This window comes from Gymnoscopelus microlampas, assembly GCF_963454915.1.
Source record: "Gymnoscopelus microlampas genome assembly, chromosome: 7".
Classification (NCBI taxonomy): Eukaryota; Metazoa; Chordata; class Actinopteri; order Myctophiformes; family Myctophidae; genus Gymnoscopelus; species Gymnoscopelus microlampas.
Genome location: NC_139944.1, coordinates 45304997 through 45324094, shown reverse-complemented (window position 1 = coordinate 45324094; position 19098 = coordinate 45304997). Strand labels below are relative to the sequence as shown.

Below are 19098 nucleotides of genomic sequence, written 5' to 3'. Positions count from 1 at the left end.
GGCATGATGGAGCAACTGAAACCTTCAAGCAAGCTTAAAGGGATAGTTCACCCAAAAAAATACTTTTTTTCTATGGATTAGTCACCCCATGGAGACTTGAATTTGTGGATATTTTTTAGTTTTTGTCACATTCCTAAGCCAATAATTTGATAGCCTCGGAAACCCATGCTTTTTGTTTTGTTACAAAAGAAAAAAAGCCTGGGCGAACGATGCAGGAACAATGGTCTTAGGACCTTGTTATCTCCTAACCAATCAGAGTGCAGAGGGGCGTCGCTCTAAATTTGGTGACGTCAGCGTGCTCCGTGCACAGGCCGTGGGGGGGAGGGGAGGGGGGGAGGGGACATAGATTGGTGAAGCAATAGGAAGCCCCGCACGAATCCGGGCGGCTGGGTTTGGATCCGCCCTTCAAGACCATCGATCGGGCTCGTTCTTTCAGTCTAATAATTTGATGACCGGCGGACCGGTAGACAGCGGTTCTGGTAGGAGACACAAAGGACTCTTTGTGTCTCCTACCGGAACTGCTGCCTGTTATCAAATTATTGGCTTAGGAATAAGACAAAAACAAAAAAATGAATTCAAGTCTCCATGGGGTGACTAATCGATATTCATTTTGAGGGTGAACTATCCCTTTAAGATGAAAGACAATGTTGATAATTGGAAAAACGTGATGCAACGGACGTCGTTGTGGTTCGTGCGTGCATCCTTTAAATAATTATATTCAGGTTCATGTTTGTGTTATTGCAGAAGTATTTATTGAAATAAATATGCAATGTATACACTTTTTACCATATTATTTCACATAAATATTAAATTTAGTTTTAATTGGGTTAGGATAACAGGTGTTAGTTTCATACTAATTATTTGTCCTGATCATTAAAACACTGTGGATACATTGTTGTAATACAACTTTCTGTTAGGGGTGACACAGGTGATAGTCCAATTTACAATTCTTTCACTTAGTAACACTATATACTGTATTTATCTAAATGGGTTACTTTTACTGTGCCAGGCTGAAAGTCAAGGTCACATCTACTGTAATATCAATAATATAGAAGGTTGAACATGTATTTACATTTACAATCTCAAAAATGAGTAAAAGCTTAGGTTACACTGTGAAAAGATATCTTGAAATATAAAATTTTAGGATTTAGACAAATATTTAGCAGATTTCGAATAAAATTGATCTCTACTATGCTTTCCAATTCTATGCACACACCAACGCAACTTGCTACTCAAGTTTGGTGAAAACGAAAATCATGCTAGGTTGTTAAAAGTCAGTCATTCAAACACGGATTAAAATGCAATTCTGTACAAGGGGTTCAGGTAGAAATCAAAGCAACAGTTAAACTGAAAATCAAAGTCTATTAGATGATTTCATATCCTTTAAGAGAGACATATCTTGGCATACCTTACTGCATATGAAACGGCTTCAATGGGTTTAAGAAAACTCCCTACCTGCATATATATATCCCTCATTAACACGTGCGATTGGAATCATTTTGATGATAAAGACAGTATAAATTTTTAAAACTAGACTATCAATATGAAAATTGCAGACAAACTTGGACAATCTCTTTAAGTGCTGAACAAGGAATGAGCATACAGTTTCACAAAGATCTTTTTTTCTTTTTTTAAATATATTAAAACAAAACAAAGGACACACATATTCTCTTATACAGTTTTCAAAGTACACAGTATTCTATTTATTAGGTATAGTATAGGTTTTTATGGCATGCACCATCTGGGGCTCATGATGGCTTGTCACCTTCTTTCTTCAAACGGCTATAGAAAACACACAGACACACACACACACACACACACACACACACACACACACACACATCAGTGGACTGCGTTAATGGTTGTTTTAAGTGAAAAGATACCAATGTTGATTAATAAATAATCATATTTGTAGTAAATTTGGCTTCATAGTGAAGTACGACGATCACTGAGCAAATATCGATGACTTCCCATAAAGTTCCTCGTTTTAATTATTTATCGATTTGGTTCAAGATTACACATTATACATAAAAAAAAAGAAAAAAGCGACATGAATGACGTTTCTTACACATTACCTGTAATAATCCTCTTGCCCGGGTAGAGGGCCTCCATGTAGGTGATGATGTCCATGAAGCCATTGCTGTTCCATAGCCATCCTCTGCAACTCCGCAGACTGCGCATGCATGGCTTGGAGCTGGTGCGCGGCAGACATCTGTGGCATGTGGCCTTGCAGCTGGCCCTGCAGCTCTCGTTGATACGCAGCTCCTGTAAAACATGCAAAGGCAACAAGCTCGAAATTAAATAAGTGGACTTGGGTGAGTATTAACCCATTAAAGGACGACTTCACCGCTTTTCAACCTATCTTCATATAATTGGTCCTCACTAATACTCATGATAAAATGGTACAATTTTTTTCTACTCGATCTGTGTCTCAGAGGAGGGCTGTGGACAGTTCAGAGTCCCGTCTACCAGTGACATCATCAATGGGGAATCCAAGCTAATAGAAACTGCAGGCTTTCTATTCCTGGAAAGTTGCAATGCAATAAAAGAAGCCATTGTTCTTGTGTTAATAAAAATCTAAATAAAAAATGTGAAATCTTGTTGGGAAAAAAAATCATGCCTAACGATGATGTCACTGGTAGACAGGTTTCTGGACTGTCCACAGCCCTCCTATGAGACACAGACCAAGTAGGAAAAAATTATACCATTTTATCATGAGTATTAGTGAGGACCAATTATATGAAGATAGGTTGAAAAGCGGTGAAGTCGTCCTTTAAGACCTGAGGCCGATTCTACAAAATCTCTTCTAAATCCTGTTTAAAAAAAAAAAAAAAAAAAAACTATGTTTCTATGTCAGTGGTTCTCAATCTTTTTCATGTCAAGGACCCCAAAATGTTTATGTATTTGGCAGTGGACCCTCATCTCAAAATATTTTGTTCCAGGCACCCCCCAGAAGCAAAGATTTGAGTTACAAATGTTTGCTTTAAGACAATATATATTCAAATATTTGCACAAATGTTCACGATTTGTCAAAAATAGCAGATCTACGAGCTCATAGCGCGGCACCGAGCTTGTATATCTGCTATTTTTGAATAGCCAAAGTGTAAAATAATGCTTTTTTAGCTCAAATCAAAAAGTGACACAGATGCGTCACAGGTCTTAATGGGTTAAGAACGGGAAAGCATCTGTCATTTTAGATTTTAACCACTTTAACCATTGTTTTATACTTTGGCAATTTAAAAAAAAGGTGGGGGGAAGTTTCCAACCTTTTCTGGATCAGGGCCCACGTGAACATTTTGAAAGCATTCACGTGTTTATTTCAATGATCAATCAATCGTTTGTGTTCTGGCTTCGATCAATGGAACCAACATAGTATACTTTAAATTCCTATTTATCGGTATCACAATGAAAACACATTTTCAAGGTTTTAAAGGAAAAACAATATGACTTTATATTTGGGGCTTGCAATACCCTTCGCGGTCCACAGGTTGGGGCATAGAGCGATTTAAATGATTAAGGTCACTAACCGAACAAGGGATGGCGAAGCATATCGTGGTCATGAGGCAGGTCATTGAGTAGATGGTTGGGGTGGAAGGGGAACCTGGCCAAACGTGGCCCTTGTCCCAGCGGGTCCAGAGGATGAGGGCTGTTACCTGGTGGTGGTGATGCAACATTATTAGTGTGAAGCAATATGGCTTTACTGGATTATGCATTTACATTTAACACATTCCCTGCCATTGACAGAGATCTCCGTCATTTCAAATCAAACACTTGACTGCCGTTGACGGAAATCTCCGCCAATAAAAAAAATGAAATTATGCTAGAGGCCGCTCTTCGCCAACCTATGAATGATCCCTTGACTGCAAGAGAATGATAAGTCACTCCATCCACTCCCATGTTAGGAGAACCTTTTATGTTAACTCATTCACTGCCAGAATTATTTCTGGCCGTGTTTGCCCACTGCCAAGATTTTAAGTTAACAAGGAAGTTGATGGGAGTCTAGATCTTCGAAAAATCCTATCTCCTTGGTCTTTGGGTCAAAAAAAAAAAAAAAAGTAAAACATTTTTTTTTAATTTAAAAAAAAGTCGTTTTAGTCGTTCTAGGCAGGGAATGAGTTAACCTTTTAACAAAAAACGTTTTGTTTTAACCAAAAAATATCACTTACCCTACCTTTAATTAATACCAGGCAGAGAATGTGTTAACACCTGCATGACACCTAGCTGACGTTTATGACTACAAGCAGCAAACATTTTAAGGTCCATTTTAAAAGGTCAACAACAAAAACTACCAAAACAAGCGTGCTTCCTCACCTTGGTTGAGCGGATCCTGCTGATGCAGGTGCAGATGAGAGTGGATGTGCGAGTGCTGGTGATGATGCGGCGTCACGTTGAGCATCTGCAGCCTGGCGGCCGGGTCGCTGGCGACCGACGCCATCCTCTCGGCGTGAAGCCTCTCGGCGGTCAGCCGCTCGGCGTAGCTCAGCTGCTCCGGGCGCATCTGTTGTCCCGCCGCCGCGATCGCCTGCATCCGCTCTCGCTCCAGGTGCTGGTTGAGCCCCTGGTGGAACGCCGCAAAGTGGTGGCCGTGGTGGGGCGGGCCGGCCATGTGCGGCAGAGCCAGCGCGCCGTGTCGGGCAAAGTGCTCCATGGGGTTGGCCGAAGGGTGCATGGTCTCCATCTCCGGAGGCTTGTGCTCGAAGCCGGGCTTCATCCTCTCGCGGAGTTCCCTCTCTCGGAGGTTCCTGAGCTCCCGCTCTCGCATGCTGGGTTCGGCGCTGTAGAGACCTGATTGATTGATTGATTGATTGAATACTTTATTAGAAGTTTGCAGAAAAAAAAGCACATGAAAGTACAGTTCAATATAAAGGTCAAGCCATTGGCTTGTTTCCATTCCTTTGGGGCCTTTGTACTCAATTCATATTGACATTAACAACCCATTAAGACCTGAAGAAGCATCTGTGTCATTTTTAGATTTGAGCTAAAAAAAGCATTATTTTACACTTTTGCTATTCAAAAATAGCAGATATACAAGCTTATAGCGCGGCACCGAGTGCCGCGCTATGAGCTTGTAGATCTGCTATTTTTGAGAAATCGTTAAAATGTGTGCAAATCTTTGAATATATACAGTATATATATATATTTTTAACGAACAAGCAAAAGCAAACATTTGTAACTCAAATCTTTGCTTCTGGTGGGTCCCTGGAACAAAATATTTTGAGATCGGGGTCCGTGGCCAAATACATATACATTTTGGGGTCCTTGACATGAAAAAGTTTGAGAACTACTGACATAGTAACACAAGTTTTTTCAAAAAACAGTTTAGGATTTAGAAGACATTTTGTAGAATCGGAACCTCAGGCTTTTTAAAGGGTTAAATGACAGACAGATATACACTACTATGCAGAACATCATAAAAAACATTTTAGGAAAAAAAGAAAAGAGAAAAAAAAGATGTACCTGGCATGTGGTAGGCCAGCAGGGGGTCCCCGGGGGACAGCTGCACGAAGAACGGGTGGTTGCGGTTGGTGGGGGACATGACGTGAGGTCGGGCGTACTCGCTCAGGGTGCGCAGGGCGGGCGTGTCGGGTCCGATGTAGGGGGGCACGGCGGCCACCGAGGCGGGGGGCTGCTCGAAAGACGACCGCATGTGGCCTTGGCCCGACATCTGAGGCTCGCTCATGCGACTGTCGTGGGAAGAGCTGGAGGCGGCTCTCTGTAAAGCCAAGCAGGAGTAGGTAGACGCAATAACACACGTTATAGTAAACATGAGAAGCATTTAAAGGTAGCGGAAGAATAAAGACACATAAGGAGCGTTTATACTCACAGCATGCTTGTCTGCCTCCCTCTCTCGCTCCCTCTCTCTCTCCTTCTCCCGCTCTCTCTCGCGTTCCTGCCGCGCATTAAGCTCAGCCTCCCTCCTGGATTTTTCCACTGCGTCTTCTCTTTTCCTGGCCAGCTTGGATGATGCAAGTGGAGTGAAGAACAGGTCTGTTCTGGCGCAGGAGTTGTAGCCTCGGTCCAAGTGTTTGATAAACCTATGGGGTTTACAAAATGTGTGAATGTACGAAAATCATGCAAAAAAAGAATACATTTCTTAACCCATTAAGACCTGAGGGCGATTCTTAGCTAATGTCTTCCAAATTTCAACAGTTTTCTGAAAAACCTATGTTTCTATACCAGTGGTTCTCAAACTTTTTCATGTCAAGGACCCCCAAAATGATATGTATTTAGCCGCCGACCCCCATGTCAAAATATTATGTTCCAGGGACCCCAGGAAGCAAAGATTTGAGTTAAAAGTGTTCGCTTTAAAAGAATATAAATATATTAATGTGCACACATTTTCTCGATTTCTCAAAAATAGCAGATCTACAAGCTCGTAGCGCGGCACTCGGTGCCGCGCTATGAGCTTGTATATCTGCTATTTTTGAATAGCCCAAAGTGTAAAATAATGCTTTTTAGCTCAAATCTAAAAATGACACAGTTCCAGGTCTTAATGGGTTAAACAAAAAGGAAATTGCATCGTTACTGCCAGGACAAAAAAGGTTTCCTAAAATGATGAGTTGCATAGAACAGGACTGCCAGGTTAATGTTGTTCTTCTGCTTTGTCCTATATTATGCAATGTAAATGATGTACACTCAGTGTTATGTGGGCCTCTGGTGGATATGAGCAGTGGTGGAAAAAGTACTAAGATTTTTTTGCTTAAGTAAAAGTATACTGCAATGTAGAAATACTCTGTTACTAGTTAAAGTCCGGAATCATACATTTACTTGAGTAAAAGCACAAGAGTCCTTTCTACAAAAGTAGGAAGTACTCATTATGCAGAATGTCCCATTTCATACGTTTTCAAATAAAATGTATAAAATGTATACAAATCTTTTGAAAATAGCAGATCTACAAGCTCACAATGCGTCGCATCGTGAGCTTGTAGATTGGCTATTTTCAAATGGCCGAAATGTATATAGGGCTGAAGTGGGTAAGGTATGTTTTGTAATAATAATCAAAATCTACAATGTTACTAGTAACTAAAGTTTTCAAATAATTGTAGTGGAGTAAAAGTATAATATTTGCCTCTGACATGCAGTGGAGTAAAAGTAAAAGTACTGAAAATTGGAAATACTCCAGTAAAGTAAAAATACCTCAAAATTGTACTTAAGAAGAGTACTTGAGTAAATGTACTTTAGTAGTAAATGTTACTTTACACCACGGGCCCCTGGTGGAGCTGAGTCACTTTGCTGACTGTGTTCAGAAATGGTACTTGGCTAACTAGTCTCACGTGAATTCCCTGTTTGGCCACCAGAGGGCACAAGTACTCTCAGTGATTAACACGTCACCATTGTATGATACAGTTGTAGAAACACAACCATTTGTGGTGGCCTGTGACTCATCACTGTACTATGTTACACATTTTGACTCTAGTTCAACTATGCATTTGTGTAAAGCTTTTGCATATACTGAGTATTATTACTGTATGGTTACCAATATTGTATATTCTAGTTCTCAAAGGGCTTGTCCTATGAGAAGAAACATTATTTTGCATTGTTGTCATTTTAAATGTATCAATAACTGAAAAGTGAGGTTGGTGGCTTTGTGCTCAACAACTTGTTATCAATAAAGCTGAGTGATTGTAGATTGTAGTTTTTCTGCTTCGTTTTAGTTTTTCCCAAGATCATCATCTTGGCTGCATAATCATATCATTTTATATGCATTTCTTTTTTTTAACCACCCACACACACGTGTGTTAAAGAACCACCCATGCGGTGAGAACCCAGAGTCAAAAATTAGCTGTGAGTGACAGTAATTAATGAGACAATTCACTAGTAATCTCTTATTTCCATCAGTTAGCTATTTGAGCCTTTAATTATCAGCAATCTGTCCATCTTTCCCTGGCCTGCAGACACTTGGGCATTCTTCTGTCAACACTAGTCTCTCATGTGAATGTGTGTGTGTGTGTGTGTGTCTGTTATGCATTACCATTTATGCTACGTGTCGGAGCCTAATAAATCTGAACCAAAACTGTGTTGGCAGAACCGACTGCTTAAATGTCTTCCAACATACCGTGCGGACTGGCTTGCATGGCTGGCAATGTTCACAACGGAGGGCTCCGGAGAGGGGCTTCTAGGTGGAGGTGGCGGGCTCTCCGCCTCCTCGGAGTCATCCAGCGGCTCTTCTTTGATCTGAATGTGTGTGGGAGGAGGACACCCCACCGGGGCGCTGGGCGACGGCCTCAGGGGGAGGGAGGGGAAGGAGGAGGAGGGCTGGAGACTAGGGACAAGACCCATAGTAGACGACGACGGTGCAGGACAGGAGGGGACGGGGTGTCCTAAGGACGCACTGGATGATGGGTGAGAGGAATGGCCGCTTCTGCCGGGATGGCTCTGCAGCTGAGAGAGAACCGGAGGTTGGGCAGGGAGCGGCTGCACGGGCAAGGACTGAGGCATGAGCTGGAGAGGCGGCGGAGGGGCACCGGGGGCATGCTGGTTGGGCAGAGAGTTGAGAGGCTTCAACGCAGGGGGCGGCGGGAGATTGGAAGGCATCTGGGGGAAGGGCGCGGCGGGCAGGTGCGGCATCTGCTTGTTGTGTGAAGAAGGTGGAATAGGGGTGGTGGGGGGCGGTTTGATTTGGTGGGGCCCGGAAGAAGAAATAATACTCTGGGGGAGCTGGGACTCCCTGGAGAAATGAGGGGGGCGTTGTTGCCCGACCTGAGACGGGGGGCCGCCGTGCGGCGGCAGAGGTTGGGCGGGGGGGAGAGAAGGAACGGACTGAGGGGGAACCTGAAACGCTGCTGAAAGCGGGAAACCCTGTGCTGCGGGTAGAGGGAGAGGCGGCTGGCCCCCCGGGGGAGGGTGGGAGGAGGTGGGCTGCTGCGGACGGCCATGCACGGCCGTGGAACTGGCCGGTTGAGAGGAGGAGGCCGGCTGAGGAGGTTCTGGAGAAGGAGAAGGAGGAGGAGGGGGACTCTGGGCGGGATCGGAGGAAGGTGCAGTCTGAGGCGGCGGCGGAGGGGGGTTTGCCGGGGGGATGCCCTGAGATGCTGGGGCCTGTGGGGATTGCATGTCGGACAGGGCAGCGGGCTCCGATGGGAGGCCATGCTGCTGGGCGGAGGAGTCAGAGTCGCTCTCGTTGCCCTGGTGAGGGCTGGGGATGCTGGGGGAGGAGCTGCGGTTGTCCTGGTCGATGTCTTTGGTGTCACTGCTGACATCACCATTGGCACTGCGGCTATCAGAGCTCTCCTCCGTCTCTGCTTCGCCCTCTGACCGTAATCCCTGTGGTTCCTGCAGGACCAAACAACACCACATGCAGTTAGTGTGGCTGTGTGTGTGTGGGGGATGATTTAGATTTCAGGAGCAAGGAATTGACCATGATCACACAGCGGACATGTTTCTCTTGCATCATGCTCAGGGGTGGGAACTATGGGTGAATGTGGTCAATTTGCCGGTCAAAGTACAGAAACCCACATCTTTTCTTAAATGTTGGAAAATTGTTTTTATATGCAGGGGTGCACATAACTTTTTAGGTGTGGTGCTCAGAAGAGCACCTGGAGATGTGACTTGGTGCACATGGTCCCGTCCCGTTTTGTCAACCGGGGGGGGGGGGGGGGGGGGATTCAGCACGGTGCCCACCGGACAGTTTTATCGACGGGGGGGGTGCTGCGCGAGAAAAAAGGACGCTCTGCTTCTAAATTCCACCGATTTTCGCCGTTTTTTTTTCTCACGCTGTTAGGTAAAGCCCCCAAGGTTGGTGCCCTGTGCTGCTGCGCTGATTTTATCCGCCATATTTGGACGTTCACGGCATATTTTGCACCATTACGGTGCGTTCATCATCGGTGACGAGTGCCTCTAACAGCCGCTGCTGGCTGCGTGCACGCAGCGAGGCAATGCGATGCGATGCGAGGCGACGCGAGGCAACACTCATACAATCACGTGCAGCATGCGTCCTCTACCCCTGTGCCTAATGGCTGTACATGGGGCCGACGGGTGCTTTAGCGAGATTGTGTGAGTGTAGCTTCAGGAAGTAAATTCCTAGCCTCGATCTCCAGGCTTTTATTTTTTTGTTTTGCTAAAAAATAAAAGCTTGGAAATTCCTGTCCCAGCTGTTGGTGCGCAAAAGCGCCTCGCGTCGTCTGATGTGGTGCGCATTTTTTATTTTGGGTGCGCATGCGCACCTGCGCACCAGTTATGTGCACCCCTGTTTATATGCTCTTTGGACCACTGATGATGGCCATGTCACACCCACCATGTCATGTCTCAATAAGCCTGTCAACTGCCAAGGAAGGTCATAGTTCATTCAGTTTTTTAAACAAGCCCCAATTCCTATTAATTGTAGCAACATGTGGGGGGGCACTCAACTAACATTTTTGAAGGCTTCAGATACACTCTGAGACGATATTCCAGGGAGTGTTTAACTTACTTACTAACTGGAACATGTGTAACCAAAGAAAGAGTTTAGTTCCAAACTCAAAGAAATGATGAGACTACGGCTTCTTTAGGACACGTTTCCGAAACACGTCTGTGTATGCCATCCGTGCGTCCATGAATTAAAGGTACCAGAAGGACTTCGGAGTGCTGGCTATTATTTTCTTATTGGAAATCTTCGTGAGCTGTGCACCCGGCTAAACATTATATACAGACCGAGTGTGCTCGTTTTCATTTTCTACTATAAAGTCAAAACACTCCAGCTGATGTTTTCCCACCTGTGTCTTGGGTCTTTTAGGTGTAACTTTATCTGGCTCGTCAGGTTCCTGAGCGGCACTCTCCCTCGTACGTTTTGTTGTCTTTGGTAATGGTGCTTCCTCCTTTATCTTCTGTTGATAGAACATGTCATTAATAGTTGTTAACACAAGACAGGATAAGTAATGCTGAAAAGCGTCACTGAAAAGTATGATCATTTTTGTGAATCGTTACATGCCATATGCCACTAACTATACTCTATACTAAACAATCCCATCCTGAGATCCAACTGCAGCATGCTGGACAGTTTCAAACTTGCCAGTGAGGAGCCCCCACAGGGAGGATGTGGAGCCTCTGTCCCACTCCTCCCACCCAACACTCCCTGCTGACAGGTGTCCGCCCCAGCCCGTAGGATTACATGCAGTAACAAATAAACATCACTCTCCCCGCCTGGCTTCCCTCCCCCGAACACGGGCCAATTGTGTTCGTATAGAGACGCTTGACAAAGCCGTGATTCCACCCCGGTGGAATCAAACCCACATACTCCGTGGTGGTGGGCAGCTACTTTACAACTGCGACCACCCAAGTGCACTAAATGTGCTGCATTTCTATAGCACCTTTACCCAAAAAAGCAAAAAAAAAAAGCAAAAAAGCAACCAAAAGCATGTACAATGTACATTACATTCTCGCATTCACACACACACCGATGGTGGAGGCAACCATGCAAGGTACCGGTGTTGATTTTGTCGACTAAAACTATGACGAAAAATGTTTGTCGACTACCTTTTTTCACTGACGAAAACGGGGAAAAAAATAAGCTATGATGACTAAAATATCTAAAATATATGTCTAAATGTATTTCAATTTCGTCAACAAATACAAACTAGACTAAAATGTTAAAGGGAGGGACTAGTGGAGAAGAGATCCAGTAGGACTAAAAGACAAGTCATTTTATGTTTGGTTGCGCTCGGGTGTTGCACTCTGAAAATAGCAGATCTACAAGCTCGCTATTTTCAGCACGCAACCAAGTGTAAAATCAGGCATTACAACGCCATCAAGGTCCGCCAAAATACATTTTAGTCGACGAAATCAACTGTAGATTTAGTCGACTAAAATCTTATGATATTGAGTCGACTAAAACTAGACTAAAACTAAAACATTTCAGATGACTAAAATATGACTAAAACTAAATGGAAATGTGCTGTCAAAATCAACACTGCAAGTTACCAACCTGCTCATCGGAAGCAGTTAGGGATTTCAGTGTCTTGCTCAAGAACACTACGACATGAAGCCAGGAGGAGCCAGTGATCCAACTGGAAACCTTCCAGTTCCCAGGTGGCTGCACTACCTCCTGAGCCACCGCCAACCACGAGATATGGCAACAACCATGACGTACTATCATAAAAACTTGTAGTTGGAATGTAATAATAATAGTTCAATAATATCCCTCATGACTCGTAGTTAAAGGGATAGTTCACCCCCAAAATGACTTTTTTTTCGATTAGTCACCCCATGGAGACTTGAATTCATGGCAATTTTTTTGTTTTTGTCGCATTCCTAAGCCAATAATTTGATGACCGGCAGCGGTTCCGGTAGGAGACACAAAGAGTGTCCTTTGTATCTCCTACCGGAGCCGCTTAGGACTGCGGGAAAAAAAAGTCATTTTGGGGGTGGACTATCCCTTTAAAGTATATGGATGTAGACTTCTGACTTAGCAACAACCTATGGATTATACCCACGCAAAGAATTATCGAGCAGTTTGTTTTGATTCTACATCCATTTTAATTCTATTAAAAAATAATTATATGACATATCAAGTTGGCTAAACAACTTCTACACCCCTGCTTTCACTGTGATATTTATATATTACACAGCTACATTATGTGGAGAAAGCAAGTATAAGTACCTTGTTTGGCTTCTTTGTGGAGTCATTCTTACTTTCCGAAGAAGTTCTAGAAGCATTGGACACAGAACTTGCTCCACTCGGGGAGGTCTGGCTGCTGGACTGCTGGTCCTCACTGGTGGGAGAGCCTGTGAGCCTCTTGTGGCCACTTCTCAAAGACGACAGCTGGATTAGAAAAACACATTGTTATTCATTAACCCATTTAGACCTTAGGCCGATTATACAAATGTCTTCTAAATCCTAACAGTTTTCTGAAAAACTATTGCTGCTGTATCAGCGGTGCTCAAACTTTTTCATGTCAAGGACCCCCAAAATGATATGTATTTGGCCGCGGTAAAGGCATACTGGTAAAGCAACATTTAATGAAAGAATAGACTCAGTGTAGGCAGGCTCTGTTGTTAATTACAGTAGATGTCTGGTGTTAATTAGAAAAGATTGTTTTATAGCACACAGTTGTGTTTAAGAATTCAATGCATCATTTCTGATCTTACTAGCTTGCGCACTGTGGGAGATGTGATTAATTAAGATTGCTGCATGGAGAGACACACTTTCACTCATTTCATGTTTGGTCTATTGAAAACCGCATTTTAGTATGAAACCATTCATATAACTGAATTCATCTAAGAAATGATTTACTTGCCCGTTTCGATTTTAAATATGGATATCAATATTGGGGAAACTGCCTGTTCTGTACAATCAAGCAACACTGCTTATTAGAATTTATAATTTCTTCTTCAGGGGACTTTTTAAAAGCTATTGGGCAATTTAGGCTGATATCTTAATAATGATAATCTAAGAATAATTCAATTTTGAGAGATGTGACGACCCTCACAGATATAGATGCCCTTGTTAATAACATGAACCCTAGCATTCTTATTCTGGGCATGTCTATCATAACTGATGAAAATAGGCTAATATTCATCCAAAATAGCCAATCAACAAGCTCAAAATGCATCGCAACGTGCCGCATTGTGAACTTGTGGATTGCCAATTTTCAGGAGAGATTTATTGTAGAGGGGAAAAAAGGAGGGGGACCCTATGCAACAAAGCACATAGAGTTTAAGTGGTTGAAGAGCACAAATATGTGCCGATATGAAACATGACAATGGGGTGCACCGCATGTGACGAAGTGATGTAGTTTCAGGCTTACGGGTGCTCTGCTCCGTCTCGTCCTCATGCCATGCTTGCCATTGTGCCCCTCTTCTTCTTCTTTAACAGGTTTGAACATAAACGGAGGGTCTGCAGGTTTCTGAGCTGGCGGCAGACGGCCATGCTTGTTGTAGTACGTGCGGCATGTTGTGCAAAGCAAGACGTTGTCCCTGCCCCCTGGCAGCCAATCCTTAGAAGCTGTTAAAAAGGTTATGTGAGAATGTTTTGTACAGATTTTCAGGAAAGAAAATCTTACAAGTGTTTTTAATAGGGATGTTAATATTTTGTAGGATATCGATATAGATAGAACTACAGAAAACAATAATTGGTTTGTCCAAATTAACCATATGATAAACATTTAGCATATAACAAAGCGGAAAAAAACACGTTACAGAAGTTGTTAAACGATCCTCAAATAAGTCTAAAGTCACTTTTGCCTCATTAACAACATTGTTTCGCACCAGAAGAAAGCAACGTAACGCAAATACAAGCACTTTCAAGGGTTTCAAACCCTCACACAAATCTTGTGTGACCAATTGCTACTGAACTCTGCCCAAATCATTAAGAACAGCACTTACTTGTTGTGGAACAATGACCGCATGTATAGCTCTTCATTTCCTGTTCACTGTCCTCACTGTCAAGATCATCCTCGCTGGCTGAGCTCATGTCCACTGCAAAGGAAAAGACAAGCTTAGATGGAGGACCTCGTACTAGATAAGGTTATATGACTGCTGTCACACACAATACATTACCCTACAAACAGCAACAAAATAATGGGATGATAATGGGATTAAAGAAAGCCAACTGTACCCTGTAATGTCAGTGTTTTAAATGAATTCAGAGGAGTGCTCACTGCTCACTGCTCACTTACTTGAGTGCGATCGGGACGTATTCACAGTGGCTGTAACCGAGCGGGTCTTGGCTTTGCGTGAAGATGGCTGTCGCCGATGCTGACGATAGGCCCTGGTTCCAGCCGCCTCTGGTGTTTTTTTCCAATGGTAATAGAATGTGATCAGTTCACCCTGATAGGAAAAACAACAATTTAAGACACCATTATTTACTAGGATCAGTTTCTAAATAAATAAAAGAAATACTGTATAATGGAAGAAAAACATTTGAGGAAAAAAACATTGGATTATAAATAACAATTCTTTTTTCAATTACTGTTTTTTTGCTGGGCAGCAATTCTTTCCGAATACGGAAGAAATTCTTGCCATATTGTCTCAGGCCTTTGATGAATCGCTTCTGTTGTAGGAAGAACAGAAATAAAACATTTCAAGTTTACAAGACAACAGATCAATTGTTCCATAATTTCATGTGATAACACTACTTGTTAGGTACTTGATATTACAGGGGTATTCAGCAATTGGAAGCAAATGGAAAGGGACAGAGAAGCTTGACATTTTTAAACCCTGCTTTTAACCTTAACCTATGATTGATTATATGTTTTAACTACGCAGCACTCTGAGATTCCCTGTGAATGAAAAGTGCAATACAAATAAAATGTATTATTATTATTATGACTAAAGTAAGTATAACAGACAATGATAGCTAAAATAAATCACTTTCAAAATATAACTAAAGTACTTAACACAATCAAAATGAATGCAATTTCTATTAAATTAACCTCCATCAGCTAACAGACATAATTAGAACTGAAACACAGTAGTATTACCACATCATCCTCTGACCAGCATTTTTCAATGAGCTTTGGTACTGGCTTTTTAACCAGGCGCTGGAGTGCTTTTGCAGCATCATAATGGCTTGCATGTAACTGAAATGAGAAAAAACACAGATGGTTCTCATGAATCAGCAAACCGATAAGAGTTTTTCCAATATCGATAGCAGTATCGGAAAAGCTGCCGATATTGCCTAAAATGCTGGTATCGGCCAGTATGCCAGTCCGATACCACGTCATTATGCATGATGATTTAATTTACAGTCATATTTCGATTGCTTCAGTTGATGTTGCACGACTGTTTTATACTCTTACTTTACTATTTACAATTATAATTGTACTAACTTGCACATTAACAATTATTAATGGAATTTCTATTTATTCCTAGATCAGTGGTTCTCAGACCTTTTAATTTCAAGGACCCCCATAACTCTAAAGGCGGTTACACACCGGCGAATATGCGAATATACGCAAAATTCGGACTCGTTACGAATAATTAAAAGACGCTTTTTCGCTTCGCTTTTTCGCTCCATGTAAGCTTGCATTGACTTTATAAGGTTTTTAAAAAAAACGTATTATTCGCATGAAAAAAGCGCCCGGGTGTGTAAGGACCTTAAGAGTTACAGACTTGTAAGGGTCCATTTGGAACCCCCTTAAGGAGCCCTGAGGGTCCCTGGACCCCCCTTTGAGAACCACTGTCCAATATATATTTTTAGCGGCGCTAGCCGCTCTATACCTTTAGGTATAGAGCGGATCCTGCTCTATACCTGACTTTGTCCGGGTGCGTACGTCAACGTTCTGATTGGTCAGGTGCGTCAACAAAGTGATTGGTCAAGCTTCACGTGACACATGGCTATAAACACATTATAAACACATATCGATGACAAAATGTATCAAAGGCGCCGCTACCCTCACACAGGGTGTGATTTTTTGAATTACACACTGGTATCGGATCGGTACTTGGTATCAACCGATACCCAAGTTGCGGGAATCGGTATCTGTACATGTCTAGTTGTATTGCAATGTTTACATAAGCTCAGCTCCTCACCATGTTAAGTGCATTGAGTGTGGTGTCATCACGAGAGGCTGCTAAACACCCATCCTCCGTGGATCCACCATCACACATCCCTGCAAATGCTGCCATGCTCCTTTAAGACAATAGACATAATGGAAAAATTAAATAAATAAAACATAATACAATTACAAATATAATATAATATAATATAATATAAACAGAATGACTGGGGGTAATGTACAATTAAGCTCAATCACTGACCTGGCTGCTCTGAGGTACATGAGGAGGTCACAGTCATTGACCCCAGGTGTCCATACCAACTCCTCGCTCTCTGGTGGAGGAGTGTGTAGTAAACTGGGGGCTGGTCGTGCCTGCAGCTCTGGAAGCTTGGCCTTCATGAAAAACAAGAGGGAGACAGATAAATACCATAGTACCTTGAACCTAGTAAGCCTCAGTTATACTTAGCTGCATGCCAGTGTCATGCTAAGTAAACAGTACACTACAAGCTTGTATGTCTGCTATTTATTGCATGCAACACCAGCATGCAACTAAGTACAAATCAGGCTGTAGGAGCACAAAAAGAATAGGCTAGCCATGTCAAAAATAGCACTTGAAAAGGTTGTGAATAGATGTAGCCTGATGCAATTAATTACAACTTAATTTTGAATATATAAAATGGTCAAACACCCATCTGAATAGGTTTTGGAAGATTCAGTTACACACCATGCAAAAGCATAACACATCAAAAGTAGGTGTGTTGTAGTATATATTTATTTCAGTTAATTCTGTTGTCTTACATGGCAGAAGAAACAGTTTGTCTAAAATGATTCCCTGTGCCTACCTGATGACTTGGTCCCACACGGATCTCTCCCTGTGTGCTGTTCAGGCTCCTACAAAAACACAACATCAAATGTTTAACAATCAAATAAATATTAATATTTCAGTACACTTAATGAGCTCAATCCAGCACAAGATTGAGCATCAACTGCTTAACATGTCATATTAATAGGCTTAAATGAAACCAATACATGAGTATTTCCTTCCATCAATTATTAGACAATCTCTCTCAATGAGCTCAATCCAGCACAAGATTGAGCATCAACTGCTTGCTTAACATATTAATAATAGACTTAAATTAAATCAATACATGTCCTTCCGTCAATCAGACAATCTCTCTCAATGAGCTCAATCCAGCAGAAGATTGAACTGCTTGCTTAACATAGACAATCTCTCCCCAATAGCCCACCACATCCCGCCCCTTCATCACCAGGAGCCAATCTCCAGTTAAGACTTACTTACTTATTAGTTACATAAACGAAACCCGATGCTCCTGCAAAGAGTGTCAGTCAATCATACATACTACTGTACATGAACTTTACAAATCACGTTACTATGTGTGTGCCACTGAGTCACTGACATCTAGTAATAGTTTGACAGTGGGCCAGCTGGCTCCCCATGCACTAGTCCCTCACAAGCTTCAGCTCAAGTGCCACCAATAATGTCAACGTTAGCCATCATCATCATCATCATCACAAGATGGTTGTTGACATAACCTAGATAGCAGCGACCGCGACCAAATGCAAAGCGAATCCCAACACGTCAAATCTAGTCAAAACACCTGATTATGTACTTAAAATCACATTTGAGACCCTGACACTGCATAATAATATATGGTCGTTACACGATGACAATCTGTCAACAAACGAACACTGCAAAAAATAAACAAGTGCTAGCCATCTTAATAATCTAGGGAATTTTGTCGCTAGTATAGCTGCTGGGGGCTAGCATTACAGCTAACGAGACTATGCTATTATTTGGCTAGCTTGTTAGCCTCAGACACAACTTCGTGAACCATTTGACATCTCGAGGTATTTAATTCCATACAAACGCTCTGCTGTAAGTCTCTCTAAAAGCTCTCTGCAGGCGTGATGTGTTGACACACATGATCCTGTTTAAAACACACTGCTAAACTTGTGCAGTTTTATAGAGACTAACAGTAGTTGTACACCTACCTTCTGGGACTGAACAGGTCGTCCATGATGTTTGGATGTGTCTTGTTGACACTGTTCTGTCTACGCACTCAGCCACTGGTCGGTCGATACAAACTATGCGATTCAAGCCTCTATTACATAGACATTCAAAATGGAGGCAGCGGCCTCTCTCTCTCTCTACGCCGCCACTGGCTGCTCTAGTACTCTCTCTATCTGCTGTGTGCAATGACCTCAGTCCTAGAAGTTTGTCTCTCGCTCGCTCTCTCGCTCTCTCTCTCTCTCTCACACACACACATACACACGCACGCACGCGCGCGCCCACATACGCGCGCCCCCCCCCCCACACACACACACAGAGTGGTGTAAACTGTAAAGTAACTAAGTACATTTCCATTTTTAGATATTGTTTACTATACTGGAGTATTTCCAAATTCCAATACTTTTACTCCACTATAGCCTTAGATCAAGACTCTCGTATATTTATCGATTTTGACATTTATGTCAACATCGATAAAATACATCTACGAGTCTTGATCTAAGGCTAACTCCACTACATCTTTAATGCAAATATTGTACTTTTTACTCTTCTACAATTATTTGAAAACTTGAGTTACTATTACTTTGTAGATTTTGATTATTATTACAAAACATACATTACCCACTTCATTCCTATACACATTTCGGCCATTTGAAA

At 42.4% G+C, this 19098-nt stretch overlaps 1 protein-coding gene across 1 annotated transcript; it reads right to left on the bottom strand.

Annotated features, from left to right (window-relative positions):
- Nucleotides 1-744: 744 nt before the first annotated feature.
- rereb (arginine-glutamic acid dipeptide (RE) repeats b) lies at nt 745-18579 on the bottom strand. The gene is made up of 18 exons (XM_084063533.1): nt 18426-18579; nt 17255-17303; nt 16675-16805; nt 16447-16546; nt 15396-15494; nt 14885-14965; nt 14592-14742; nt 14299-14391; nt 13722-13918; nt 12575-12736; nt 10692-10802; nt 8057-9273; nt 5825-6035; nt 5458-5713; nt 4312-4785; nt 3528-3653; nt 2076-2265; nt 745-1782 (listed from the first exon to the last, which is right to left on the bottom strand). Exons 1-18 carry the CDS (start codon nt 18449-18451, stop codon nt 1749-1751), a joined length of 3708 nt encoding a protein of 1235 aa, XP_083919659.1. The 5' UTR covers nt 18452-18579; the 3' UTR covers nt 745-1748.
- Between the last annotated feature and the right edge of the window lie 519 nt (nt 18580-19098).